The following is a 27,787-nucleotide window of genomic DNA, read 5'->3' as shown; positions in this document are numbered from 1 at the left end:
AAGTGGTCGAAAACCGCCAAAAATCGGCCAAAATACCGCCAACCGCAGCACCTATGGAAACCAAAATTTTTGAGTTACATCCTTGTCACTTTTGTGGACTACATACCAAATTTCTCCTTTTTATAGGATAAGGAAAGTAAAAACTAGTCTTTTGCTTTTTTCTCACTTTGCTCATTGTTTCAGTTTGGAAAACAACGCTCTAAGCTCCAAGGTAGGTAGTAGGTAGGTACCTATCTATCATTGCCATTCAATTAGATGATTAGACAGACACTAATGTTACAAATAGATTCTTAATCACGGATCACATTGTTTTACTTATAAGTTGGTAAAATAGGGTATTAATTTCCGAGTTTCGTATTGGTATCTATATCTACCTATACCTAGGTACTTATTTTTGATGATGAAGTGAAGATAATAGACAAATAGACAACAGCTAGATGGTATGTACCTACCTACATTGTATAAATAGATTAGAAAACTGTGGTAGGCTGGTAGGTAGGTACCTATTACCTAATTACCTACTAAAAGTTAAAAAATTTCCTTTATTTTTTAAAAATTTTTTCCAAGTTTCATCAAAAAGGGAGAAACCGTTCGAAAAAAAAAAAAAAAAAAAAAAAAATGCGGAGAAAAAATAGAATCATGGATCGTGTGAACTTGGTGTGTGAAGTTTGTGAACATAGCGCACCATATTTTATGAACGATGTGCAGACGGACCGCCGTGAATGAAATGCTTAGTCGCTAACTTCACATTCAAAGGAAGAACTGAAAGCTGAAAGAAGGGGAAAAAAGTAAAAAAAAAAAAAAAACTTTTGGAAGTCTGGAACTTAGTAAGTTAGTACTGACAGTAGACACTTGGAACTTTTTTCTGTCAGAACACAGAATTACGTATTACGTTGGAGTTGAAGGAATATAAAGAAATAATTACCTAAATAAAATGAAAATTATTCTCTGAAGTTTATAGTAAATATTGTTTAATTTAGAAAGTTTTTCTCTATTTGTTCATTTAAAAAAACACCCAGCTTCCGTCACCACATTAAATGAAGAGAGCATCTCAAAGCAGACAAGCATATTATTATATTACCTACTATCAAGGACAAGAATAATCTCAATTAATCAAGGATCAACATTGGGCTGTCACCATGAACTTTATTTGCCTGGTAACTATCTTTACATTAATCAGTTCAATTGTTTGTGACAACTTTGTTGTAAGCCTGGACATAACTACAAAGACTCCAGCCCCTAGTGTTGAGACCAATCCAATTCCAGCTATGGATTATCATGAAATTGCATCCAAGGTTAAGCAAGTGGCCATCAATATTGATAAGTTTGTTGATATCCTTGTAGATATAATTAGAATGGGGGGCGAAGGTATAGATCCTATACATTTGCCAGATGTTACTGAAACTTTCAATGATAAAATTTTATTCTTTTATGTAGATGGTCAATTCCTTATGAGAAATGGAAGATTACACAATTTGAAATCAATTTCACGTCATGGAAATGCTACTCTTCACTATGACAAGTTTAAGCTTTTTATCAATACAGCATTCAGTTTTGATAGACTTGATTTTGATTATGACTTCATCAGTAAAATAGTGTCCATAGGACCTCAAGGGAATATGAATGGCAATGCTCAGCAATTAATTTACGAGGCAGTTTTTGTATACGACATATTTGAAAATAAACTATCACTGGACAAAACTTCTCTGACTGATGCCAATCCTGTTGATGTCCAGGTTCATGTTTCTGTTGTAATTGATTGGTTGGCAAATCCCATCATTAATTGGTTGTCAGATTTGTATGAGAATAAAATACTTCTAGAGATACAAATTGCAGTTGAAAAAATCATCAGAGACCATCTTCCTCATACTGAATTATTGTTTGCAAATAATTCATGAAAACATTATTGCTTCATAATTATTGAGGTTTCAGTATAATCCCCCTCATTTTTTACTTTCTATATATATATATTTAAAAAAAAAAAAAATCTCATTAACTAAGTAATTATTCTATTCTCCTAGTCTCTCCCCACCAAATTAAATTTGAATTCCTGGAAATTGCCATATTTTTAAGTAAATTTAACTTTCTTTAAGTTGCGGTGCCTTGTTATTGCTGTTGAGCTGATTGTTTTGAACTTTTATGAACGCTGAAGAAGGGGTTATGAACCTGAAAAGAACACAGAAAATGATGTTCAGTATGATCAAGCGTATTGGGAGGCGCGGGAATGTCAAGAGTTCGAAGCGCCGCCCGGTCTATATTTACACGAAATATTTAGAGATTGAGCTTTTTTAACTACTTTCAGAAATAACACTGAGCTCCTTTTTAATTCTTGCTTACCCATTTTCATCAATATAAACGGTGAGCACTGTATACACGCTTAACACAAGGAAAGGTATTGAGAAAACGATTCCAACCAACATTTTCGATATTGGTTTGACAGTTCAGGGCGGCGGTAAACTTAACACTCAACGATTAGAAATAAAGTGAACAGGTTTTATTAAATTAAATGATAATAAAAAAAAAACTATATGTCTCAGGTAGGTACTGAGTGGTGGTCTGTACATAGGTATCTACTCACAAAGAGAGAAAAAAACATCTCAGTGAACTATACTTCTTCCCATTGAGATACACATTAAACCAATAAGCACAATGAAAGTCATTGCAGGGAAGAATGTTTACAACTACTTTAATGACCTTTCTGTGAATAGGATGACTATTCCAGGCCTGTTACTAGGCCAAATCAGCAAAGACAAAACTTACATTATTCATGCAGTAAGAAATCTAGACAGTACAGAAGCTTTGGCTGAAGAACTCACCCAAGACATTGAAGAGTTCTCATGTACTCTCATAGATCATGTTCAGCAAGTGACACGTATGCTTCCTGGAGGAACTTATGTCCTGGGATTATTTTTCATTTGTAAGGAAAACATGATGGCTAGTACCAGTCATATTAATTCTATTCAGTCTCTGGTGAAAAAAATCAAAATCAATTTAAAAGAAGATGAAGCCAAATATTTCAACACTATCTTGCAGCACAACTTTACAACTGAGACAACCACCTGTGCACCAGTTGATAATTTGTCCAAAGACAGTATGTCAAGTGTGGAGTTCAAGAAAACAAATTGGTATCACATTCAGTGTTTCTTTGACTTCAATGACCTGCCATCATTGTATTTTTCAGAAGAAGTTTCTCTGAAATTACAATCAGATTTGGTGCTCAAAAGAGTGAAGACTGTCCTCAATGAATCCCTGTTTAGCCTGAATGGTTCATTCAGTGATCACAGTATACCTGTAAAATCTCTTGCAGGAAGCAGTAGCAGACCTCACTGTCCAAGTGTTATCCTTATGAATATACATCTACCATGCGAATTCCAAGACAACAATAACCGAGATCTTTACATTGAAAAATCTTTTGTGGCCAAAATAATATGCTCAGGTATTCTTGGAAGTAATGTTTATTTGAATGAAGAAGCAACTGTTGATGATGCAATTTTAGCTGTCAAAAATGACATCTTGAGATCTCTGGGTAGCAGAATTGAAATGCACTTGGATTCTCTTCTTGAAGGAGAAGTTAACTTTCAAGAAATGAGAACTGTTCATGAACCACCCAGGAGAATTCTTATTAATCTTCCGGACTTACAAGTGCAGCTTTCTGATTATTTATTCCCAGGTGAAAGTCTTTCAGAACTTTCTGAAGCTCTGGAATCATTGAGAGAACTTCTGGACATAGATATTAATCCCACTACTATTGAAAAGAACTTTGAAGGACCATCTGATGTCAATGAGGAGACTGCAGCTTTACCAAATACAGCCACAAGTCAAACTGATTCATCTGGAGCAGAATCTTCTTCTATAAGGATACCTTACAAGAAGATACTGATCTTATCTCTGACTGCTGTTGCAGTAGCTATTTTGTATCAAATTTTACGTAGTGGTGGTGGTACAGATAATATCTCTGATAAAACAAACACTTCTGAGGATATCAGAGCACTCAATAACTCTACTGACACTCCACTAGAAACTAACATCCCCTCCCTCTAAGACAATTTCCCGTACGATTGTATATCCTCAATTATGTAAATGTTTTATTCAAAATTACTAATATACTGCTGCCACAACTAATTTGCATTCCATTTCTACAACGTCTTGAACTATTTATTGACATTATTTTTCCATGTAAAAATATAAAAAATGTTAATACTTACTGATGTTTTTTAATCATTAAGTCCGAAAATAGTAAATAGATTATTACTTAGTTGTACAATAGAATATTAGTTGTGTAATTTTCAATCAGTAGGTGGTGGTTTTATTGGTGGCGATTACTAATATACTGCTGCCACAACTAATTTGCATTCCATTTCTACAACGTCTTGAACTATTTATTGACATTATTTTTCCATGTAAAATTATAAAAAATGTTAATACTTACTGATGTTTTTTAATCACTAAGTCCGAAAATAGTAAATAGATTATTAGTTGTACAATAGAATATTAGTTGTGTAATTTTCAATCAGTAGGTGGTGGTTTTATTGGTGGCGTTATTTGGGTGTTTTTCTATTGTTACCTTTACAATATCTCTAACCGTTTAGTCAGTATAGCTGAAAACCGCCAAAAGTGGTCGAAAACCACCAAAAATCGGCCAAAATACCGCCAACCGCAGCACCTATGGAAACCAAAATTTTTGAGTTACATCCTTGTCACTTTTGTGGACTACATACCAAATTTCTCCTTTTTATAGGATAAGGAAAGTAAAAACTAGTCTTTTGCTTTTTTCTCACTTTGCTCATTGTTTCAGTTTGGAAAACAACGCTCTAAGCTCCAAGGTAGGTAGTAGGTAGGTACCTATCTATCATTGCCATTCAATTAGATGATTAGACAGACACTAATGTTACAAATAGATTCTTAATCACGGATCACATTGTTTTACTTATAAGTTGGTAAAATAGGGTATTAATTTCCGAGTTTCGTATTGGATTGGTGGCGTTTTTTTCGTTTAATTTAGTATTATAGTCTTTTTCACTTCATAAAAAGAAAATCTTACCAATGCTATAATTGCTGTGCCATTTTATTCTAAATCCATCTCTTGTAAATTTTCAGAAATAATTTTACTGAATTCAAGACAGATTGTAAAAAAAGTACCTACCTAAAAAGGTAACAACTCACAGATACATAATTAAATAGGTATCTACTACTCATGTTAATTCAAACATTTTGTATGTAGTACATATTTGTACATTACAAACTTTATAGTAAATAGGTATTTTGTTTATTATCTACTCATAGTAATTTTTCATCATTATTTAATGTATTGTGAAATTATATTTTTGATTATTTTACTTAATGATATTTACTGTTGTTTGCTTTTTTTTCTAATTAAGAAATTGGTACAATTTGCATTTTCCAGCAGGTAGGTACCCCAAATCTGTAAAGATAGCTAATGAACTGAGCCCCAATTTGTTTCTTTCTTTTTACAGGGTTAAAAAGATAGTGTGTATTCATAGGAAATTTTGAGAGATTATGTCCCTAAAGAGTTATAAACAAATCCCTATTCACGTGGTAGAGGACCACCATGATGCTCTCCCTCATATTTATAGAAGTATGGGAGCAAGGTATTTACCCTTACATCACAATACCCTAGTGCATTTTGATTCACACCCTGATCTTCTTATTCCACAAAATCTCCAGGCAGACGACGTCACTGACAAGTACAAACTATTCAGTGAGCTCAGTATTGAGAACTGGATAATGCCTGCAGTGTATGCAGGACACTTTGATAAAATCATTTGGGTCAAACAGAAATGGTGTAATCAAATGGATAATGGAACTTACGTGTTCCATGTAGGTAAATGTGAAAAAACGGGAAAGATCAAGCTGACAGCTACCAATACTTATTTTGTAAGTGAGGTTCTATATGCACCACTTGAAGACCTGACTAATGTCAAGGAGGTCACTCTCATTGTTGTTACATTCAATGGTGGTACAACTGACAATGTTGATCAGATAAAACAACTACTTCGTCTAGAAAACGATTCCTATGTCCTTGACATTGATTTAGACTTTTTCTCAACACGAAACCCGTTTCAAGAGCTTTATAAACTAGCAAATTTGTATGACCGCTTAAAAACGATTTACAAGTGTGATATCCCAGACACAAAGGATAAAGAGAAACTCGTGGAGTTTGTGGAGTCTCGTACGAAACAGTTGGAGAGTTTGAAACTTTTCTTCCAAAATATAGGAGACGATAAGATGAAGGATTTGTTTGACGAAGTGACATACGCACAGCTGACGGATCTAGTGACTCAAGTATCTAAATATTACACTATCGTGGATTGGGAGTTAATACATGATGCAGGCTGCACTTGTGATGACTTGGACAGATCACTACCTCATCATGTTACTCAGCAGTCACAATTAGTCCCTCTCATTGACGCCATGTTGACATTATGGTTCTCAGTAGCAGATCAAGCTAAACCTCCTGTCCTCATTACAATATCTAGATCAAGTGAAGACGATTACTGTCCTCCAGAACAAGTAGACTTGATAGAGAGCCACGTGCTCAATATTCTGAGGAAGCAATATGACACCAGCGAGCTTCATCTTCATTATCAAGATGATACTGAAAGTGAATGAAATTCGCGCACCTAATGGTCAACATTTTTGTTTTTTGAACGAAAAAAAATCTCAATAGTTATTTTTATTATTTAAATCCACAACTTTTCGCTGAGCGTTCATTAGATGTCACATCTATGATCTATTCATTAGTACAATGCTTCTGAGAATATGACAATGAATATGTTGTACATACCTTCTTTCTTCAACAACTTTGCAATGTACCTAGTTCTATGTTCGTAACGGCCTGTAGAGGTGTCCTATCCACTGTCTGTAGAGGTGTCCTATCTACTTGTGCCTTCTTTCTTCTAAGGTTTTCCAGATTTGTCTTTTTTCTCCTACTAGTTGAAGTACCCTCTCGTTGCTCATTCTAGTTACACATACAAAAAACATTGAAATTAATCCTATTTGACGCTAGCTGTTCTCATTACCTACTCATACTCTAGTAATATTTCACTCTTTACTCATTATTCTAGTAATATTTTCAAAATTTGGGTTCTTTTTATCTAGGGAGCAAACATCTTTCAGATATGGTCATAACTCATAATGGTAATGAATTACAAAAGGTCTGAAATTCAAATATGTATAGATATCTTTATTTCTAATAATAATTGGTAAAAACTAAAGAAGAGATAAGTTAGACTATATAAAATTAGGCATAGATAAATGATTCTGAACAATCGTACATTGCCCTCGAATTGCTAAAGCTTGCAAGTCATGAGACAATTAATGTTTGAAAAGTACTAGTGGCATGGATGAAAGCATTGGATCCTGCATTAAAAGCAAAAGTCACACAGAAATAATGTACACCTATGTAGCTGCCAGTAAATGAACAATATTTATTCAAGGAAATTCTCAACTGGACATTCTTACAATATGATATTAATTTAAAGCTTTCTATATACTTTTTCAGTTTTAAAATATGAGGAAAGATAAAATTGTTCCTACCTATTCTGTACCCCTTTAATAAGCTAGTAGGTACTTTTTTTTGTTACTTAAATTAAGTTGCAGATATACGAGTATAAATAAATCTTATCTTATATTATAAGAACAAGATCCATTCACTCATTCACAGTTCACATTTCATAGTTCACACACTGATCGCTCTATCTCCAGAACCACAACACCTAGAAAGCTGAAATTTGGTAGGAATATTCCTTTTATGGTCTAGGTGTGCAATAAGAAAGGATTTTGCGAAAATCTAAACCGATCCTGAGATATGATCAATTTTTGATCGCTAAAATAACCATAAGAAATACACAGAGTGCAGAGACTGAGGGAGAGAAAACTTTTCCTCGCTCGCCTAATATTGAGTTTCGTTTATGTTTTTAGTTTGATAAAAATACAAGTTCGGCCATGCCTTTTCCACAAGCTTGGCCATGCCTCGGGATGAACTAGCGGGATTCCGGAGCGAAGCGACGGAATTCAGCTAGTAAATCTTATATTATAAGAACGAGAACTCATTCACATTTCACACACTGATCGCTCTATCTCCAGAACCACAACACCTAGAAAGCTGAAATTTGATAGGAATATTCCTTTTATGGTCTAGGTGTGCAACAAGAAAGGATTTTGCGAAAATCTAAACCGATCCTGAGATATGACCAATTTTTGATCGCTAAAATCACCATAAGAAATACACAGAGTGCAGAGACTGCGAGAGAGAAAACTTTTAGTTTGATAACTATACAGCTAACAGGGAGCGCGCAGCGCGACCGTATTTTTTATTTTCTACAAGTTTGGCCATGCCTCGGGATGAACTAGCGGTATTCTTTCTTCAACAACTTTGCAATGTACCTAGTTCTATGTTCGTAACGGCCTGTAGAGGTGTCCTATCCACTGTCTGTAGAGGTGTCCTATCCACTTGTGCCTTCTTTCTTCTAAGGTTTTCCAGATTTGTCTTTTTTCTCCTACTAGTTGAAGTACCCTCTCGTTGCTCATTCTAGTTACACATACAAAAAACATTGAAATTAATCCTATTTGACGCTAGCTGTTCTCATTACCTACTCATACTCTAGTAATATTTCACTCTTTACTCATTATTCTAGTAATATTTTCAAAATTTGGGTTCTTTTTATCTAGGGAGCAAACATCTTTCAGATATGGTCATAACTCATAATGGTAATGAATTACAAAAGGTCTGAAATTCAAATATGTATAGATATCTTTATTTCTAATAATAATTGGTAAAAACTAAAGAAGAGATAAGTTAGACTATATAAAATTAGGCATAGATAAATGATTCTGAACAATCGTACATTGCCCTCGAATTGCTAAAGCTTGCAAGTCATGAGACAATTAATGTTTGAAAAGTACTAGTGGCATGGATGAAAGCATTGGATCCTGCATTAAAAGCAAGTCACACAGAAATAATGTACACCAATTACTTTCAGATGTAATTAGTAATTGGACCTTCCAATTCCTAATTACTTCCTGATGTAATTGTAATTGTGATTACAATTTCATTTAACACATTGTGTACGAAGCATAAAAACACGAATTAGCGCTAGGCACGGAGCCCTAATTTGAGTAATTTCTGGTGTGATCCATTTATTGATCACACCGGACATAGAGCACAACTATATTTTATTTTGCTGACACCAGAAGAAACTAAAACTAAGCATCATGTACTGCATCAAACCACGTAGAGTATAGGTCTCCAATATAATCCATTTTTGTATCACGGGCCTTAGATTGAAGGAAGTCTCATGATACAAAAGTGGATCACACCGTACCACCAGCATAGTGACTGTGATACAAAAATGGATCACATCGTACACAATGTGTTAATGTAATTGGTAATTGATGGACCCAATTTCAATTACTCTCAAAAGTAATTGTAGTTGCAATTACAATTACATTTAAATGTAATTGTAATTGCGATCTCAATTACAATTACATGTAATTGTAATTGTAATTTGTAATGGGAATTACTTTTTTAACAACTCTGCTATACAGCTAACTGGGAGCGCGCAGCGCGACCGTATTTTTTATTTTCTACAAGTTCGGCCATGCCTTTTCTACAAGTTTGGCCATGCCTCGGGATGAACTAGCGGTATTCCGGAGCGAAGCGACGGAATTCAGCTAGTATGTAATATGTAAAACCAGCAAGTATTATTTCAGTTGAAGATGTTTTCTTTTCTACTGTCTACTAAAATATATTGTTAAAGAACTGATTGGAAAGTAAAAAAGTATGAAAACAAGAAGTTTAAGTTTAAAATAATTCAAAGTGATATCAGACAACATTAGTCACAGGAAAGTTATTTTAATAACACCTATAGACAACATTAGTCACAGGAAAGTTATTTTAATAACACTTATAGACAACATTAGTCACAGGAAAGTTATTTTCATAACACTAATTGGGTGAAATGATTTATGATTAGCTGTAGTGAAAATACAATGATTTTTTTATATATATACCTATATAATATTTCAAGATGGGTATTTGGGTTGTTTGTCACTGCACAGGAAAGTTATTTTCATAACACTAATTGGGTGAAATGATTTATGATTAGCTGTAGTGAAAATACAATGATTTTTTTATATATATATAATATAATATTTCAAGATGGGTATTTGGGTTGTTTGTCACTATGAATCATAATATCACAAATATCAAAGTGTAGTGTTTAAAGAGCTTCAAGTTTTCGAACTTTCTGCATCTTACTTGTGTTGGATAAGTTTTCTTTGCTTGGACTTGAAGTAGGAGATTCACTAGGTGGTACTGGAAAGTCATTTAGTAGTTTACTAAGAGGTGATGGAGCCACATTGTTAGCTAACAGTTCTGCAAGCTCATCCTCTAACTCAAGTTCATCAACAGTAGGAGACAGAGGACTTCCTATGCTTTCTTTGATCTCATCATGTTGTTCTAACATGTCCTTGACTTCATCCATAGTGTCTGCCACATTATCAGCAGTAGTGCCAGCCTCCTGGAAGGTTGACTTGAGTGCTGCTAGTCCATACTTGTAAGACTCAACTACTCTGTTGTTACTTTCTGCATCTCTTACATTATCCAGAAGACACTGGATATTTTCTAGGGACGCAGCTTGCTTGTCTATCCTCTTTTCCAGATCTTTTTTCTTTCTCAAACAGTTCTTTGCACTTTGTCTCATTCCTTTCTTTAAAAAAGCTTTAGCTTCAAGAATCAGTTCTTCCTTTTCAGACTCTAATTTCTCAATACTTTTGGAAAGTTTATTTTCATTATATTGGAGAGAATAGATGGCAAGTTCTTGTTCTGTCATAGGTTTGGCTTTGTCACCAGGTTCAGCTAACTTGACTAGTTGTGTTTTGTTATCATTCGGATCAATCATAGTGACTGCCATTCCAGTGAGGTGTAACCAATGGATATACAAATTAAATGAGGCTGAGTCTTCAGATTTTGCTATTTTTTGTCGTAATTCTTCAAAAGCAAAAACTTTTCCACAGACATGAGCTTCATTGGCTGTTGAGAGCAGACTCTCTGATTTTTTCTGTAAACAAAATTATCATTAAAATTATTTTTTCATTAATCAATTGTTAAATATTTAAAGTAGATTTATTTATTAAAACTGGACCCAGCTAATAACACTCCTCTCTACATTAATCCTTTGTTAAATGCATCCTACAACTCAAAAGTAGGATACTGCATATTACTTTATACTTAACCAAAGGAATAGGTAAGGGAACTTAAAGGTCAATGCTTACCTTGATGGCAGGTATGTGGACATATTCCTTATTATCTAACACTTCTACATCATTCTGTTCATAGCCCATGGTTTGTTTGATTTTACTGAAAGACCAGTACAGTGGATTTACAACAACAGTCTGTACTGCCCATTTCTTCCAACTTTGACCAGGAGTAGATTTTAGAAATTCTTCTTTTGTTCTTACATCACCACTCCTGAAAGAAGAACAAACAATGATTAGTTAGTAGAGAGGGAGAAACAATTTGAATGTATGTATTATTAAACTGCTCTGATACAGAGGTGCCATACAATACAGCATAAAATTAATCACATAATATTTTCCTTTTCCCTGAGTTATGTTTTTCTTTAATGGAGATAGAGGGTCGATTGACGTTGATGGAGTACATGTCTATGAATAGCACCCATCCTTACACTTCATTGTTGAACAATTGCCTACCTAAAAAAAATACAAGAAAATTGACAAACTATTATGATACAGAGGTGCCATACAATACAGCATAAAATTAATCACATAATATTTTCCTTTTCCCTGAGTTATGTTTTTCTTTAATGGAGATAGTGAGTCAATTGACATTGATGGAGTACATGTCTATGAATAGCACCCATCCTTACACTTCATTGTTGAACAATTGCCTACCTAAAAAAATATAAGAAAATTGACAAACTATTAGTACATGTCTATGAATAGCACCCATCCTTACACTTCATTGTTGAACAATTGCCTACCTAAAAAAATACAAGAAAATTGACAAACTATTATATTCTACATGTCTATGAATAGCACCCATCCTTACACTTCATTGTTGAACAATTGCCTACCTAAAAAAATACAAGAAAATTGACAAACTATTAGATTAGAAAATGGCTTGTTGGTATGTTTTTATAGAAAGATGAGCCTTATTACACCATGTTCAAAATCACATTAAAAGGAACTTACATGATCAGATCTTTTACAATGTTTGCTGTGCAGTAGGGAATACGTCTATTTCTAGTGAAAGCAGTATTGAGTTCTTGGATTGTAAAGTAGCCAACATTACTGCAAGCTTCTTGAATCAGATCTTTCCAGAATTTCATTTTGACATCATAGAATATTGGATTCACTTCCCGGTCTCTGAATGGAGCAAACAAGGCATTCATTCTAGTCTCATCCTTCCAACATTCGGGATGTTCAAACACATATTTGGACTTCTTGCCATCCATACTGTTGGCTGTTTTAGAACAAACTTAGTTCATATCATTAAATACACTGGTAGAATAAAAAAATTGAACAGAGTAAATTTAAATGTTCTTCTTTGTTCTCAAGACAAACGTTTTTCACCCTTTTTCACTGGTTTTATCAAGGAAATAGAAAAAACTAAAAAATAAAATTCAATAAATTTAATGCAAACAACAAACAAATCAGGTGAGATGAGGTAGAAAAATCGTTGTGAAGTACCTGGTAGAATAAAAAATTGAACAGAGTAAATTTAAATGTTCTTTTATGTTCTCAAGACAAACGTTTTTAACCCTTTTTCACTGGTTTTATCAAGGAAATAGAAAAAACTAAAAAATAAAATTCAATAAATTTAATACAAACAACAAACAAATCAGGTGAGATGAGGTAGAAAATCGTTAAGTACTAAAAATCGAGGGGAGGGAAATGGAATGATGCGCTAACTTCACAACTGCGAAGAACGTTTCACACGATGTCCCCTTTGATACTCGGTACCCATGGCGGGGAGGGGGACGAAGTGATACGCTAACTTCACAGCAAACTTTCCCGAAACAGTACGGTACCCAAGGCGGGGAGGGGGACGAAGTGATACGCTAACTTCACAGCAAACTTTCCCGAAACAGTTGGAAAGACCATTTCACACCATGCTCATTTCAAAACTCGGTGTCTCGAAATTACTACTGAAACACGCAGACTGACCGCATGTAAAGGTACCTACTTTTCTTTTCGTTCCGTTTCGTCGTTTTTTTTCCCTTACATCAGAATCCTTTTTTTTTAATAGCCACAAGATCAAGTTACGTTTTGCTCAGGACTAAAACGATGATCGTACAACAAATGAATGGTCCAATATCGATGACGATTTTTCTTGGACGACCATCGCATCGTGACAATTGTCCCGAGCAAAACCTACCTAGGCTACTCATCATATGAAATTTGGGGCTAGAAAGAGACTAAATAGGAAAATAGGTACAGCAATAAAACTCCAGAAGCACAATCCCTTTTAGGGTATATTTTTACTTTATTTTGTCTCCACAAATAGTCTAACCTCTAGACCAGTGGTTCTTATCTTTGCCCGCGGACCAAAGTCGTCCACCATTTGGAAAGTTTCACTTTAGACCTGGATTAGAATATTCGTATTTTCCTTTCCGAATTTCCCTTCTTCTGAAACTTCGTTTCCCCTCTTTTGGCGTGCTCCTGTACTAATAGGAAATCCAAGTTGGCGCACTATCGGAATCGTTTCGTCTCCGAAAGGAATTAACGTTAATAACAACTAACAACCTAAAACTAAGCATAAGAGCGGTTTTCATCCTAAAGTACAGGTTTCTAAACCAGTGCCGAACTTTTTCCCTCTTCAATCGAGTTTTTAAACCAAGCCTCTTCTACACGCTATGGTCCAAGAACATAAACGATTCAATATGAATGTAATAATAACTAACAACCTAAAACTAAGCATGAGAGCGGTTTTCATCCTAAAGTATAGGTTTCGAAACCAGTGCCGAACTTTTCTTTCCCCCTTCAATCGAATTTTTAAAAGTCCAAGCCTCTTCTACACGCTATGGTCCAAGAACATAAACGATTCAATATGAATGTAATAATGGTAATAGGCTAACAGATATCCTGGTTACTGCTTCTAAATGTTTTGTATAAGGGGACGACCACATCTGAGGTCTAGTAGTTTAGAGCACTAACTTACGATCCGATGGGATTGGATCTGAAATGCCACCAGGGGAAAAATCCAAACGAATTTTTCCATTTTTATTTTCCGGTCCCCATCTATTCATTAGTACAATGCTTCTGAGAATATGACAATGAATATGTTGTACATACCTTCTTTCTTCAACAACTTTGCAATGTACCTAATTCTATGTTCGTAACGGCTCAGTATACAAGTCTCAACAGCTAAAGGTGAGTAACTCGTACAGTTTAGTTCATCATCATCATCCATCATCATCATCATCATCATCATCATAACTATCAATCTTCAGATTGGTTTGTAGTTCTCCACGCTCTTCTATCAGAAGTCTTCCTCTTCAAACTCTTCATTTCAGTGTATGATTGACATCCGGAGTATTCCACTATTTTGATTTATGTAGCTCAGTTGGAGTTGTCCTCTGCCTTGATTTCCTTGCCTTATGTACACCTATGTAGCTGCCAGTAAATGAACAATATTTATTCAAGGAAATTCTCAACTGGACATTCTTACAATATGATATTAATTTAAAGCTTTCTATATACTTTTTCAGTTTTAAAATATGAGGAAAGATAAAATTGTTCCTACCTATTCTGTACCCCTTTAATAAGCTAGTAGGTACTTTTTTTTGTTACTTAAATTAAGTTGCAGATATACGAGTATAAATCTATTCTGTACCCCTTTAATAAGCTAGTAGGTACTTTTTTTTGTTACTTAAATTAAGTTGCAGATATACGAGTATAAATTGTTCCTACCTATTCTGTACCCCTTTAATAAGCTAGTAGGTACTTTTTTTTGTTACTTAAATTAAGTTGCAGATATACGAGTATACATAAATATGTAATAAAACCAGCAAGTATTATTTAAGGAAAAGAAGAACGAACTAGAATCTAGAACTCAAAAGTTTTTTTTATCAATCCAAAAGTTACAACTTTCATGAAAAAGATCAAAATTATAATTTATAAAAATAAAAATTGAAATCCACAAATCACGGTCAGAGTTCAGAACTCAGACTCAAGTCCAAGTTGAGAACCCCTGGTTCACTCAAATCGTTGAGAATGCGATAACTTCACATCAATAAAAAGGTATCGTGTGTAAAAGCCCTTTTAATTTGTCTACTCTGACTCATACAATCCTCCTCCCCATACACGAATCATATTGGTGTGACTCAGATATGCTGAATACAGCAGCCGGTTTACAGTAGAGATATTTGCTGATTGCTCAGGCAAGATGTGGGCAGGGATATAATTGGAACCTTTGGCAAATATGGGTACATACTCATACAATCCTCCTCCCCATACACGAATCATATTGGTGTGACTCAGATATGCTGAATACAGCAGCCGGTTTACAGTAGAGAGATTTGCTGATTGCTCAGGTAAGATGTGGGCAGGGATATAATTGGAACCTTTGGCAAATATGGGTACATTGTTAACTAGGAAGTAGAAAGTGAGACCTGAAATGGAGAAGACTCATACAATCCTCCTCCCCATACACGAATCATATTGGTGTGACTCAGATATGCTGAATACAGCAGCCGGTTTACAGTAGAGAGATTCATGGGTACATTGTTGACTAGGAAGTAGAACGTGAGACCTGAAATGGAGAAAAGACGTACGGGAGCCTTATTAGAAAACCAAAAGAAAGAAAGGGATTTTTATTGTGTTAAGCATAAACGCTTGTCACAAATGTCTTTCCCCGCTAAATACACTACACTAAATTTTCTGCCTTGACTTTGACTCGAACCACCAACCTCCAGATCCAGAGTCCACCGTGTTAACCACTACACCACTGAGGTTGGTGTCTTATTAAAAAACCTTGTAAATAGCCATCGGCGATAGCACGATGAATACAACAGTGCCCAATGAAAGACTAAAGTTATTGACAAAAGCTGGGAATTGACTATCAAGTAATTTTCCTCAAAACATCGGGACGCATCATGCTCATTAGACTACTCATTTTGAACTACCAAGGGAGCACTTATGGTTTTAAAGTTTTACCATGGAAGCGAGTAGTATCACTCCCCAAATAGTCATATCTTACTCACCTTTATTATTAGGCACTGGATCTTGGACAAGACGAACCGTTCTGAATCCTATGGTCACAGTTTTAATTTTCCTCAAAACATCGGGACGCATCATGCTCATTAGACTACTCATTTTGAACTACCCAGGGAGCACTTATGGTTTTAAAGATTTACAATGGAAGCGAGTAGTATCACTCCTATTTTCCTCAAAACATCGGGACGCATCATGCTCATTAGACTACTCATTTTGAACTACCCAGGGAGCACTTATGGTTTTAAAGATTTACCATGGAAGCGAGTAGTATCACTCCCCAAATAGTCATATCTTACTCACCTTTATTATTAGGCACTGGATCTTGAACAAGACGAACCGTTCTGAATCCTATGGTCACAGTTTTCGACAGCTTGAAATCTTTGTAAGTGATCAGGACATTCAAATTGTAGAGAGGCTGATCTCCATACCCATTGGGCCACCACAGCTTGACCAAGTTCTGAAAAATGGACAAGACGAACCGTTCTGAATCCTATGGTCACAGTTTTCGACAGCTTGAAATCTTTGTAAGTGATCAGGACATTCAAATTGTAGAGTGGCTGATCTCCATACCCATTGGGCCACCACAGCTTGACCAAGTTCTGAAAAATAGGAAATAAATTCCGTTCAATTCTCGCCCGGGGCAGATTTTATCCTGAACTGATAAGGTTCGTTCTCGACACAGTTTTAGACAGCTTGAAATCTTTGTAAGTGATCAGGACATTCAAATTATAGAGAGGCTGATCTCCATACCCATTGGGCCACCACAACTTGACCAAGTTCTGAAAAATAGAAAATAAATTCCGTTCAATTCTCGCCCGGGGCAGGTTTTATCCTGAACGGATAAGGTTCGTTCTCGCAACGCCTAGCTTTCTCCTGTCCTGTCTTCCTTCTCTCTTCGCTTTCGGGACGATAAGATCTTAGCAGTACAGTTCCCTCTGTCAAACCTCTTGGAAAAAAAAAACTGCTAGGATGAGCCTGAAAAATCCTTTACAGTTACATAAAACCTGATCTATGGTCGGCTATTCTGGCCAATGTACTTTCTGGGTGATATCAATAAAAAAAGAGATTTTTTAAAGAGGTTTGATAGAGGGAACTGTAACTGCTAAGGTCTTATCGTCCCGGAATCGAAGAGAGAAGAAAGACAGGATACGAGAAAAACCAGCCGTTCTGAGAACGAACATTATCCGTTCAAGATAAAATCCACCCCGGGCGGGAATCGAACCCGCGACCTAGCGCTTACAAGGCAGACGCGCTACCAACGACGCTAACTAGGCTGGCCAAAAAAAGGGGGGAAAGAATAATTAAACGAATAAATAAACAATAATCACCTTTTTCACAAACATTCGTTTCTTCACGATCACCACATCCTCCTGAGTGTTCGTCTCATCCTTTTTCACCTCCATGTAACCAGAATCACCTTTTTCACAAACATTCGTTTCTTCACGATCACCACATCCTCCTGAGTGTTCGTCTCATCCTTTTTCACCTCCATTGAAGTGTCGGTATATACCAGTCTCTCTTCCACATTCAATGTCCCGTCCATTTTCACCTCCATATCGACATGTCTCACACTCATAGAGGTATGAAGAAACGCGCTAATATCTACACGCCACGCCTGGTCTGTTTCATACACATTTGTAGATACGTGCTGCAGAGACAGGTTGTTGTAGCATTGCAACGAGACTTTTTTCCTGGAAGTTCAGGGTAGAATGGTAGAGATTGCCCCAAGCAATAAATTCGCCTTTTTTAAAAAAAGAAGTTTGATAGAGGGAACTGTAACTGCTAAGGTCTTATCATCGCGAAATCGAAGAGAGAAGAAAGACAGGATACGAGAAAACCATCCGTTCTGAGAACGAAGATTATCCGTTCAAGATAAAATTGTAGATACGTGCTGCAGAGACAGATTGTTGTAGCATTGCAACGAGACTTTTTTCCTGGAAGTTCAGGGTTGAATGGTAGAGATTGCCCCAAGCAATAATTTCGCCGTTTGTTTGTGATTTCTTGCAGTGTCGAATAGGCAATTTTCTTGGCAGTGCCAAAAGATTTATTCCCATCGTACCTATTATTCGTAACTTTGTGGTATGTTATCAATGTTGTATTGTGCTTTTCTGGATTATTCCAAGGATTGTGTTCTTTTCCGGATTATTACTGCTAAGGTCTTATCATCGCGAAATCGAAGAGAGAAGAAAGACAGGATACGAGAAAACCAGCCGTTCTGAGAACGAAGATTATCCGTTCAAGATAAAATCCAATCCGGGCGGGAATCGAACCCGCGGCCTAGCGCTTACAAGGCAGACGCGCAACCAACTAAGCAAACTAGGCTGGCATCTATTTCGCCTGCGGCCTAGCGCTTACAAGGCAGACGCGCTACCAACTAAGCTAACTAGGCTGGCATCTATTTCGCCTTTTGTTTGTCATTTCTTGTATTTATGTACATTTAATTATAAACAATAAAGTGCCATGCCTATCTCACGCACACGGAAAGCAAAGGAAGAGTCTAAATAAATAAATGAAGGTGAGTCGACCTCGTTTGGAAGGTAGCACCTGCCTTGTAAGCGCTAGATCGCGGGTTTGATTCCCGCTCGTGGCGAACTTTATCCTAAACTGATAAGGTTCGTTCTTGGAACATCTAACTTTCTCCTCTCCTATTCTCTTTCTATCTTCGATTACGGGACGGTAAGATCGCCGTTGTTACAGTGTCCTCTATCAAACCTTTTGAAAAAAAAGGCTTTATTTCAAATGGCACTATGGTTCTCACTATTTCTTTCCGAGGTCCGTAGCCGGGGAATAATTGAAAAAAAAAAAAAACTGGAGAAGGACATCAGTAGATTCGATAGGTTATTTTTGTTTCTTTTGGTTTCAACATTGTTTTACATAGCTTGTTTCTTTCGGTTCCAACTTACCAAATGCCCATGGAAGGGAAAGCAGGACCCCAATCCCAAGCGAAAGACGCCTGCATTTTCCGCAATAGATTGACGTGACACTCTCCGTTGAATTGGGGAGGGGTGCAGTCTGGGGGAACATTGTGCGAGAGAGAATGGGACAAACGCAAAGCTTCACTGATGGGAGAGTAAATGCGAACAGTGACCGTGTTCTGAAAATAAATCAGTTGAAATAGTTTACTTCTTTTAATTTATTTCTCACAAATATAGAATAGAGCAGGGCTGCCCTACTGGTCGATCGCGGATTGATTTCAAGTCGATCGCGACTAGCACACCCAGCAGTGTTTGAATCTGCCAATATGATCTTACACACTAGTTTACTTCTTTTAATTTATTTCTCACAAATATAGAATAGAGCAGGGCTGCCCTACTGGTCGATCGCGGATTGATTTCAAGTCGATCACGACCAGCACACCCAGCAGTGTTTGAACCTGGCAATATGATCTTACACACCCGATTACTCCAAACTTGTGGACCAAATTCAGAGTCAAGTCTCTCATTAGATAAGTCGATCACCTGTATTGAAAATTCAAGTCGATCTTTCTCTGAAAAGGTTTTGGGCACCCCGGGAATAGAACATATTCAGAGTCAAGTCTCTCATTAGATAAGTCGATCACCTGTATTGAAAATTCAAGTCGATCTTTCTCTGAAAAGGTTTTGGGCACCCCAGGAATAGAACATACTCGTACCTTGATTATCCTGCTGGGACAGGACTGAAAAGTCCCTTTACCCCCCGTAATCTACTACCAACTAAGCTAACTAGGCTGGCTTCATAGTGGAAAATTGGCCACTGCTCCGTTCAGTTTTCATTGCATCATTTGGAGTAGAGACCAATTTTCCAATGGTCTGATTTCCCGGAAAATACACCCAACAATGTTTCCGCCTAATAACATGGACCTCACCCAGCCCGAGTAGGACCGGGAAATACCAGCAGCATGCGATTGCCCAGGTGGTCACCCATCCGTATACCAATCACGCGCAACGTTGCTTAACTTACTGTGTCCGAGCCCAAAGCCTCTCCAAACTGGATCGTGCCCTAAGCTAGCCCCAAATGCCCTAGGACTAAAAACAGAGTGAACCTGAGAGCAAAAAGCATAGAGTTTTTTGGTCAGTTCTATGCGATTTGAAGTCGTCACTCTATCGTCACTTCCGTCTACCTGCGCGATTCTCCATGCGCTATGCTCTACAGAATCAATAAGTACAAATCACTCACTTTTGTTTGCATTGGTAACAGTCCATTCTGCCTTTGACAAGTCAAGATTGCGCTATGCTCCAATTACTCAATTAGTACAAATCACTCACTTTTGTTTGCATTGGTAACAGTCCATTCTGCCTTTGACAAGTCAAGATTTCGACATGAATACTCCTTCAAGCCAGAAACCAGGAAGAAAGCACTCAGAACTTTCAACATATTGAAAACACTCTATAGTTCACTGTTGTTAAAATGTTCACATTGTTCACGGTAACATAGTTATTTAGTTATATTTCTACAAACGTTCTACCTACTTCCTTGTTATAGTTCTACATGATTTTTGTTCTGTCAGTTAAGTTATATTTCTACAAACGTTCTACCTACTTCCTTGTTATAGTTCTACATGATTTTTGTTCTGTCAGTTAAATTCAGACTTGGATTGATGAAAATATTTCCGTTTGGACCTAGACAGTTAGAAAAAGGTAGGTATATTAATTTGAACATAACAGTCTCAGTGCTTATCAAATCTATTAACCTTATCGTTGAACTATTACTAGTTCTCGATCCCGATTATTATACAAAAACAATGGATAGAAAAAAATAAAATTTATAACCAGTGGATCGACGTTAGACTGGTTGGTCACTGAAGGTAAGCAACAGCGAGCGTGGTTGGTATAGAGAATCGAGCCAAGCCAAAAAAAAAAATAGTCTCGGAAAGGATCGGTTAAAAATTCACTCACTGTCAAGGAACACAATAACCTAATTGTTACTCTAGTAACACACACGCATTACGAGTAGGTAGAGATGCACTTATTGAGCAGAAAAATATGTAGAATGAGGGAATCGTTTATTGTCGATTGTGTAAGAGCTACCTACTGACCGAATGAATGAGATAATCAAATATGTTTGTCCAATTAATGTAGGGTGGAGAGTAGAAACTCGTAGTTTTCACATTTGATAAACAAAAAACAGTGTCGAATAGGCAATTTTCTTGGCAGTGCCAAAAGATTTATTCCCATCGTACCTATTATTCGTAACTTTGTGGTATGTTATCAATGCGAAGGAAGACAGGATAGGAGAAAGCCAGCCGTTCCGAGAACGAACATTATCCCATCAGGATAAAATCCGCCCCGGGCGGGAATCGAACCCGCGGCCTAGCGCTTACAAGGCAGATGCACTACCAACTAAGCTAACTAGGCTGGCTTCATAGTGGAAAATTGGCCACTGCTCCGTTCAGTTTTCATTGCATCATTTGGAGTAGAGATCAATTTTCCAATGGTCTGATTTCCCGGAAAATACACCCAACAATGTTTCCGCCTAATAACATGGACCTCACCCAGCCTTAGTAGGACCGGGAAATGCCAGCAGCATGCGATTGCCCAGATGGTCACCCATCTGGATACCAATCACGAGCAACGTTGCTTAACTGTGTTCGTACCCTAAGCTCTCCAAACTGGATCGTGCCTTAAGCTACCCCCAAACTGGTTCGTGCCCTAAGCTCTAATAACATGGACCTCACCCAGCCTGAGTAGGACCGGGAAATGCCAGCAGCATGCGATTGCAATCCATCTGGATACCAATCACGCGCAACGTTGCTTAACTTACTGTGTTCGAGCCCTAAGCTCTCCAAACTGGATCGTGCCCTAAGCTACCCCCAAACTGGTTCGTGCCCTAAGCTTCCCAAACTGGATCGTGCCCTAAGCTTCCCAAACTGGTAGCCCCAAATGCCCTTGGGCTAAAAACAGAGTGAAGCAGAGAGCAAAGAGCATATTAGAGTTTTTTGGTCAGTTCTAAAATGTAAATGCCGTTTCTTTGTGTTATTATGCTCCAACTTTGATGCTCACTGCAGCCCGCCGGGAATTGAACCCGGGTCTCCCGCGTGCAAGGCAAGCGCAGTGACCACTACGCCATGGGAGCTGACCAGTTCTATGCGGTTTGAAGTCGTCGCTCTATCGCCACTTCCGTCTACCTGCGCAATTCTCCGTTGCCCGCGGACCAAAGTCGTCCACCATTTGGAAAGTTTCACTTTAGACCTGGATTAGAATATTCGTATTTTCCTTTCCGAATTTCCCCTCTTCTGAAACTTCGTTTCCCCTCTTTTGGCGTGATAGCTTCTGTACTAATAGGAAATCCAAGTTGGCGCACTATCGGAATCGTTTTATTTCCAAAAGGAATTAACGTTAATAATAACTAACAACCTAAAACTAAGCATAAGAGCGGTTTTCATCCTAAAGTACAGGTTTCCAAACCAGTGCTAGAACTTGGTGGAGAGGTTTTGTGAATAGTCGACCTGTTCCACCAAACAGAACGACTTAGGATATGTATGTATGTAACAACTAACAACCTAAAACTAAGCATGAGAGCGGTTTTCATCCTAAAGTATAGGTTTCGGGGAGAGGCTTGGATCCGAGTTCATCCGACTTGCTATGCCCTAGAGCGCGCGTTCGATTCCCGCCCGGGGGCAAATCTCATTAAAAACGTTCTCGGAACCGCTGGCTTTCTCCTATCCTGACCTCTTTTCTTTTTCTGGATTGTAAGACCTCCGCTGTAGCAGTTCCTGTTCTCAAAAAAAAAAGATATGTCCTAGCTGAAGGCATAAAATCACACAATGATTTTCCAAATTGCAGGCAACACCGAGGATACATTCAAAGTGGGTCTGTCCATCACGAAGAAAAGTCTCAAATTGTACGCAGATTTCTACTCATCAGACATCATCATAGCTTCACCTCTTGGCCTGAGAATGATTATTGGGGCGGAAGGCGAGAGGAATCGAGAGTACGATTTCCTGGCTAGCATAGAACTGCTTATTCTGGATCAGACTGAACTTTTCCTCATGCAGGTGAATATCCATTTTCACCCCCCCAAAGGCCATCAGGGCCGAAGTTCTTTTTTGAGTCTCACATTTTTGAGTCTAAATTTATGCTTAACTAGGTACGCATAACTTCAGCTTTTATACGAAATACCCAACCAAACTGCGGATTTAGCTCTGCTACGGTGATGCTTTGGATTTTTTCCCCCACGGCCACGCGATTTCCTGGCTAGCATAGAACTGCTTATTCTGGATCAGACTGAACTTTTCCTCATGCAGGTGAATATCCATTTTCACCCCCCCAAAGGCCATCAGGGCCGAAGTTCTTTTTTGAGTCTCACATTTCAGTAAGAGCAGGGTATGAGAAGGCAGATCAGAAATGGGAGCAGCACATGGTAGAGATATAGGTGATCTCATACCCATCACTTTACATTTTGTGATACTTCCAAACCCATTGTTCTTTGTTAAGAACCTATCCATGTTTGCTGTTGAGAACCTAGTATTTTTCGCTGGTTTTGTTTAAAACCTAGTATTATATTTGCTGTTTTATTTAGAACCTAGTAACAAATATCATTATTTGTTTAGAACTGGGATCACGTTCTACATGTGATGGATCATCTTCACCTTCAACCCAAACAAACCCACGGCACTGACTTCGCGCGAGTTCGCAGTTGGGCAGTGAACGGATGGGCCAAGTACTATCGTCAGACGCTTGTGTTTTCCTCGTTGCTGTTGCCACCGATAAGCGCCCTGTTCAGTAAAAAGTGCTCCAACTATGAGGGCAAAGTCCAGGTGCTCAACCCTAGACTGACGGGTACCATAAGTCGAGTTGTAGTCAAGCTACCACAGGTGAGGAAGAATGAAAGTTTTTTTTTTAGGTTTAAAAGGTAATTGTGTCTGTATTACGCATAGAAAGACGAGGACAGAATTAGTGACGGGGGTTTTACCCTCCATGGGGCGACGAGCTACCCGCCTTAATGTGAGTAATTAACCTCACCCAACCTGAGTGGGGTCGGATTAGTGACGGGGGTTTTACCCTCCATGGGGCGACGAGCTACCCGCCTTAATGTGAGTAATTAACCTCACCCAACCTGAGTGGGGTCGAAAACCCTTATCTTTAAGAAAACGTTCGGTTTCCTCCCAGCTGGCCAGCTCTGTCCTATCCTCAAGCCCAATATAAGTCTACAGGGAAATTCCGAACACCGCGTATCTTATATTTCAGGTAAATAATCTACTCATAGAATACTCATTGGTTCCGGGAACTGTGGAACTTCATCCAGAACTTTGCCCCTGATGACACAACAGGACCCAAAAAATTATCAGCAATTCAGCAAAGCAAATTCCCTTTATGTGCTGAAAATGTGTTCCAAATTTCAAAAAAAAAAAATGGTCCAACAGTTCAAGAGACAGAACAATTTCAATGCAGTCATATCAGAATGATTGCAGAGTTTTTTTGTTGTAGGAATGGTATATGGTATCATTACCTGTGTGACAACACTCTCTAATTTACCTTTCTGCAATATCGGAGACATCTACTGCAGTCTCTAGCAGATACCCTATCAATTCTTTTCTTATATTTACAGGTAGTCTATCCAAAGATTTAAATACACAACCATGGTGAGACACAAAAATAGAATATTAAAAAAGAAATTGAAAGAAAAGAATATATTTTCACAGTCCTCCAAAGATTTAAATACACAACCATGGTGAGACACAAAAATAGAATATTAAAAAAGAAATTGAAAGAAAAGAATATATTTTCACAGTCTAAAAAACACAAGTTCATCAAGAGAAAGAAAAAAGACCCAAATGACAAATATAACAAGAAAAAGAAAAAACAAGAAGAATTAAGCATCAACAGCTATCAAAGCAATCCCCATAAAAGAAAGAAAAGGAAAGAGCCTGATAATGTTACTGTGAAAGTTCAAAAAAAGAATGTGGTGAATGTTATCAAGAAGAGGTATGAAGAAAGCTCAAGTGGGGAAGAAGAAGATGAGCAAAGTTACATGTACAATACCTTACTGGGAACTTTCAATAAAAACTTGTATTCCAAATCGGCTGTGAGTAGTGAGAGTGAAGAAAGTCAAGAAGATGATGAAGAAGAGAACAATAATGATACTGTGGAGGAAGAAGAAGATGAAGGTTTGTATAATATGAGGATAAAAGATAGAAGTTACTATTTAAGTATTTTTTTAGATTGCTGTATGTCCAACCATTTTATTGCAAACAAAAATATTTTCAAAAATCTCTCTTTTTTTTTTTTTTTTTTTTTAAAGAAGAAAAAAAATCATTATTTTGTGTCTTTTTGTCTGCAGGAAGCTAATCAATATCGTCATGAAGACGGAGGTAGTGAAAGTAACATGTCAGTATCTGTTCTGTACACCAAGTTTGATCTGGCAACACTCTCCGCCATTGTGAGTACGTCACGGGCCAGTGCGATGTTATTGAATGACAACCCTGTGCAAATGTATACCACTGGAGACTAAACGACAAGCCTGTGCCAATGTAAGTATACTCGTATTGTGGAATCTGAAAAAAATGAGTGTTTCACGGCCATTTCTATTTCGTAGCAATGAAACAACTGCTACATTAACAACCCTGTGCAAATGTATACCACTGGAGACTAAACGACAAGCCTGTGCCAATGTAAGTATACTCGTATTGTGGAATCTGAAAAAAAAACGAGTGTTTCACGGCCATTTCTATTTCGTAGCAATGAAACAACTGCTACATTGACAACCCTGTGCAAATGTATACCACTGGAGACTAAACGACAAGCCTGTGCCAATGTAAGTATACTCGTATTGTGGAATCTGAAAAAAACGAGTGTTTCACGGCCATTTCTATTTCGTAGCAATGAAACAACTGCTACATTAGAAGCGTGTGGTCTGTGTCGTAGCATGCCCGTCGCGTAGTATGTTTCTCATCTGATGGGCGAGAAGAGATACAATACTTCCCATTTAGGTGCAGGTTCAATGGATATCCAATCTTCCGAAACCCAACTCCCAACCGAGCACCTATCTCACGGACACGGACATTATCTTTATTCTGCTATTGCCATTCGGCGAAAGCTAAAGCCGCTAAAACAACAACAACACGGAAAGGAAAGGAAGGGGACCGGAAAATAAAAATGGAAAAATTCGTTTGGATTTTTCCCCTGGTGGCATTTCAGATCCAATCCCATCGGATCGTAAGTTAGTGCTCTAAACTACTAGACCTCAGATGTGGTCGTCCCCTTATACAAAACATTTAGAAGCAGTAACCAGGATATCTGTTAGCCGGGTGAACTTATCCTAAACGGATAAGGTTCGTTCTCGGAACGGACGACTTTCTCCTACCCTGTGTTCCTTTTCTCTTCGATTTCGGGACGATAAGACCTTGCCAGTTACAGTTTCAAACCTCAAAAAAAAAAACTACAGACACTTAGGCTTTATTGCTCCCTACGTTCCGAGGCCATTTTCATTTACCTGCATGAAGTTGATCAGTTCGCTGTAGAAGTGTGGAAATTGTGGAGGTTCGTAAAAAACAATATGGCGGATACCCCGCACTCGAATCCGACGGAAGAAATGAAATCGCTCGCTGTAGAGAAGAAAATGTTTCTCTGCATGGAAGAATAAATCCCTAGCTCGAGCGATCTGATTGTCCTGCAAGCGAGAATCATAGTGATTATAAAATATAAATACAGTAACAAAACGCTAGAAGTTCAGTGAAGAATTATTTAGCCAGCCTAGTTAGCTTGGTTGGTAGTGTGTCTGCCTTGTAAGCGCTAGGCTGTGGGTTTGATTCCCGCCGGGGCGGATTTTATTATTATTATTTTTAAGGCTTTAATGGCAGGATTCTCACACTGTGAGCTCTCCCACCCAACCAACGATCGCCAACAGGATAAACCTGTCGGCAGGATAGAAAAATAGGGGAAAGAAGAGAAGGGAAAAGAGAAGACGAAGGAATAATAATGGAATAGATTATCAAGCTTCAGGATAGGGATAATGTTCGTTCTCGGAATGGCTGGCTTTTTCTTATCCTCTTTTCCTTCTCTCTTGGATTTCGGGACGATAAGACCTTAGCAGTTGCAGTTCCCTCGGTCAAACCTCTTAAAAAAAATAGTTTTGTAGTTGAATGGGCTTATAGTGGAAACGGGCAAGGCATATCGCACGTAGAACGGATACAAAAACAATCAATTTTGGAATATTAATCCAAAGGTAATTTTGTGAATAACAAATTATTAAATTGTATGGGAATAGATCAATAGACGTCAATCATTAAGTCATTTGAGGAACATCTTACCTTAGAATATTCACAAATCTGCACAAAGCTCATGTCCTCGCGTTTCATGTAGTTTCGAAGTCGAATGAAGTCAAAATAGCTCGGCACATAGATTAGGGTATGGTTCATAATCTCCGGCTTGTACTGGGGTAGTATTTTGGTGACGAACGTGTTGAATCGTTCTTCCACAGCGTCTAACGGGGACGTACAGTAAACCCGGTGAAATACCTGTGTGGGAGAATGGGATGGTAAATTAATGTAGTTTCTGTGACTTCAAATTTGAAATAAGCCAGCGGCGATAGCATGTGGAATACACCAGTT

The 27,787-nt window shown here is 37.6% G+C and overlaps 7 protein-coding genes and 4 long non-coding RNA genes across 11 annotated transcripts in view; 5 read left to right on the top strand and 6 right to left on the bottom strand.

Annotated features, from left to right (window-relative positions):
- The first annotated feature begins 1,022 nt into the window (after window positions 1-1,022).
- On the top strand, window positions 1,023-7,571 carry LOC103513402 (UPF0489 protein C5orf22 homolog). The gene is made up of 2 exons (XM_008478230.3): window positions 1,023-1,157; window positions 5,475-7,571. Exon 2 carries the CDS (start codon window positions 5,518-5,520, stop codon window positions 6,628-6,630), a length of 1,113 nt encoding a protein of 370 aa, XP_008476452.1. The 5' UTR covers window positions 1,023-1,157; window positions 5,475-5,517; the 3' UTR covers window positions 6,631-7,571.
- On the top strand, window positions 2,583-4,234 carry LOC103513401 (protein odr-4 homolog). Its single transcript, XM_008478229.2, has one exon. The coding sequence runs from the start codon at window positions 2,650-2,652 to the stop codon at window positions 4,039-4,041; it is 1,392 nt and encodes a 463-aa protein (XP_008476451.1). The 5' UTR covers window positions 2,583-2,649; the 3' UTR covers window positions 4,042-4,234.
- On the bottom strand, window positions 7,179-14,861 carry LOC113469134. The gene is made up of 2 exons (XR_003392646.1): window positions 14,651-14,861; window positions 7,179-7,419 (listed from the first exon to the last, which is right to left on the bottom strand). It is a non-coding gene; the product is annotated as an uncharacterized LOC113469134 (long non-coding RNA).
- LOC103513403 (charged multivesicular body protein 7) lies at window positions 10,168-12,866 on the bottom strand. Its single transcript, XM_008478231.3, has 4 exons — window positions 12,733-12,866; window positions 12,235-12,543; window positions 11,296-11,491; window positions 10,168-11,081 (listed from the first exon to the last, which is right to left on the bottom strand). Exons 2-4 carry the CDS (start codon window positions 12,495-12,497, stop codon window positions 10,242-10,244), a joined length of 1,299 nt encoding a protein of 432 aa, XP_008476453.1. The 5' UTR covers window positions 12,498-12,543; window positions 12,733-12,866; the 3' UTR covers window positions 10,168-10,241.
- LOC113469133 lies at window positions 13,486-14,278 on the bottom strand. The gene is made up of 2 exons (XR_003392645.1): window positions 13,950-14,278; window positions 13,486-13,788 (listed from the first exon to the last, which is right to left on the bottom strand). It is a non-coding gene; the product is annotated as an uncharacterized LOC113469133 (long non-coding RNA).
- Window positions 14,862-15,315: 454 nt separating the features above from the next.
- LOC103513412 (beta-mannosidase-like) lies at window positions 15,316-19,376 on the bottom strand. Its single transcript, XM_026826608.1, has 6 exons — window positions 19,164-19,376; window positions 17,747-17,951; window positions 17,589-17,657; window positions 16,561-16,717; window positions 15,768-15,796; window positions 15,316-15,474 (listed from the first exon to the last, which is right to left on the bottom strand). Exons 1-6 carry the CDS (start codon window positions 19,217-19,219, stop codon window positions 15,316-15,318), a joined length of 675 nt encoding a protein of 224 aa, XP_026682409.1. The 5' UTR covers window positions 19,220-19,376.
- A 1,132-nt stretch (window positions 19,377-20,508) lies between these two features.
- LOC113469135 lies at window positions 20,509-21,444 on the bottom strand. The gene is made up of 3 exons (XR_003392647.1): window positions 21,135-21,444; window positions 20,775-20,858; window positions 20,509-20,704 (listed from the first exon to the last, which is right to left on the bottom strand). It is a non-coding gene; the product is annotated as an uncharacterized LOC113469135 (long non-coding RNA).
- A 1,543-nt stretch (window positions 21,445-22,987) lies between these two features.
- On the top strand, window positions 22,988-24,181 carry LOC103513411 (digestive organ expansion factor homolog). Its single transcript, XM_008478237.2, has 3 exons — window positions 22,988-23,233; window positions 23,789-24,052; window positions 24,116-24,181. The coding sequence occupies exons 1-3, from the start codon at window positions 23,003-23,005 to the stop codon at window positions 24,179-24,181; spliced, it is 561 nt and encodes a 186-aa protein (XP_008476459.1). The 5' UTR covers window positions 22,988-23,002.
- Window positions 24,182-24,308: 127 nt separating this feature from the next.
- LOC108252899 lies at window positions 24,309-24,883 on the top strand. Its single transcript, XR_001809617.2, has 2 exons — window positions 24,309-24,425; window positions 24,787-24,883. It is a non-coding gene; the product is annotated as an uncharacterized LOC108252899 (long non-coding RNA).
- A 23-nt stretch (window positions 24,884-24,906) lies between these two features.
- On the top strand, window positions 24,907-25,526 carry LOC103513410 (glutamic acid-rich protein-like). Its single transcript, XM_017445814.1, has 2 exons — window positions 24,907-25,345; window positions 25,519-25,526. Exons 1-2 carry the CDS (start codon window positions 24,907-24,909, stop codon window positions 25,524-25,526), a joined length of 447 nt encoding a protein of 148 aa, XP_017301303.1.
- Window positions 25,527-26,628: 1,102 nt separating this feature from the next.
- The window catches only part of LOC103513409 (digestive organ expansion factor homolog), a 5,740-nt gene continuing 4,581 nt past the window's right edge, over window positions 26,629-27,787 (bottom strand). Inside the window, exons 8-9 of the mRNA XM_026826607.1 lie at window positions 27,488-27,731; window positions 26,629-26,847 (exon numbers count right to left, since the gene is read on the bottom strand). Of these exons, the coding sequence (XP_026682408.1) occupies window positions 26,644-26,847; window positions 27,488-27,731 (448 nt within the window). The 3' untranslated portion in view covers window positions 26,629-26,643. The remainder of the gene's footprint in view (window positions 26,848-27,487; window positions 27,732-27,787) is intronic.

This window comes from Diaphorina citri, unplaced genomic scaffold (genome assembly GCF_000475195.1).
Source record: "Diaphorina citri unplaced genomic scaffold, Diaci psyllid genome assembly version 1.1 scaffold967, whole genome shotgun sequence".
NCBI lineage: Eukaryota > Metazoa > Arthropoda > Insecta > Hemiptera > Psyllidae > Diaphorina > Diaphorina citri.
The sequence above is the reverse complement of the archived record's forward strand: the minus strand, read 5'-3'. Positions and strand labels throughout refer to the sequence as shown.

What these genes read in the sequence shown, in the direction of transcription:
- LOC103513401 (XM_008478229.2), top strand. Translation starts at nt 2,650, where the DNA reads ATGAAAGTCATTGCAGGGAAGAATGTTTACAACTACTTTAATGACCTT.
- LOC103513402 (XM_008478230.3), top strand. Translation starts at nt 5,518, where the DNA reads ATGTCCCTAAAGAGTTATAAACAAATCCCTATTCACGTGGTAGAGGAC.
- LOC103513403 (XM_008478231.3), bottom strand. Translation starts at nt 12,497, where the DNA reads ATGGATGGCAAGAAGTCCAAATATGTGTTTGAACATCCCGAATGTTGG. An exon ending in ATTGTAAAAGATCTGATCAT is followed by an intron (nt 11,492 to 12,234) that starts GTAAGTTCCTTT and finishes TTCTTCTTTCAG; the next exon opens with GAGTGGTGATGTAAGAACAA. An exon ending in TCCACATACCTGCCATCAAG is followed by an intron (nt 11,082 to 11,295) that starts GTAAGCATTGAC and finishes TTTTGTTTACAG; the next exon opens with AAAAAATCAGAGAGTCTGCT.
- LOC103513412 (XM_026826608.1), bottom strand. Translation starts at nt 19,219, where the DNA reads ATGCAGGCGTCTTTCGCTTGGGATTGGGGTCCTGCTTTCCCTTCCATG. An exon ending in AACGAATGTTTGTGAAAAAG is followed by an intron (nt 16,718 to 17,588) that starts GTGATTATTGTT and finishes TCCATTTTTCAG; the next exon opens with AACTTGGTCAAGCTGTGGTG. An exon ending in TCTACTTCCTAGTCAACAAT is followed by an intron (nt 15,475 to 15,767) that starts GTACCCATGAAT and finishes TTGTATGAGTAT; the next exon opens with GTACCCATATTTGCCAAAGG.
- LOC103513411 (XM_008478237.2), top strand. Translation starts at nt 23,003, where the DNA reads ATGATTTTCCAAATTGCAGGCAACACCGAGGATACATTCAAAGTGGGT. An exon ending in CTGAACTTTTCCTCATGCAG is followed by an intron (nt 23,234 to 23,788) that starts GTGAATATCCAT and finishes TTATTTGTTTAG; the next exon opens with AACTGGGATCACGTTCTACA. An exon ending in TTGTAGTCAAGCTACCACAG is followed by an intron (nt 24,053 to 24,115) that starts GTGAGGAAGAAT and finishes TATTACGCATAG; the next exon opens with AAAGACGAGGACAGAATTAG.
- LOC103513410 (XM_017445814.1), top strand. Translation starts at nt 24,907, where the DNA reads ATGGTGAGACACAAAAATAGAATATTAAAAAAGAAATTGAAAGAAAAG.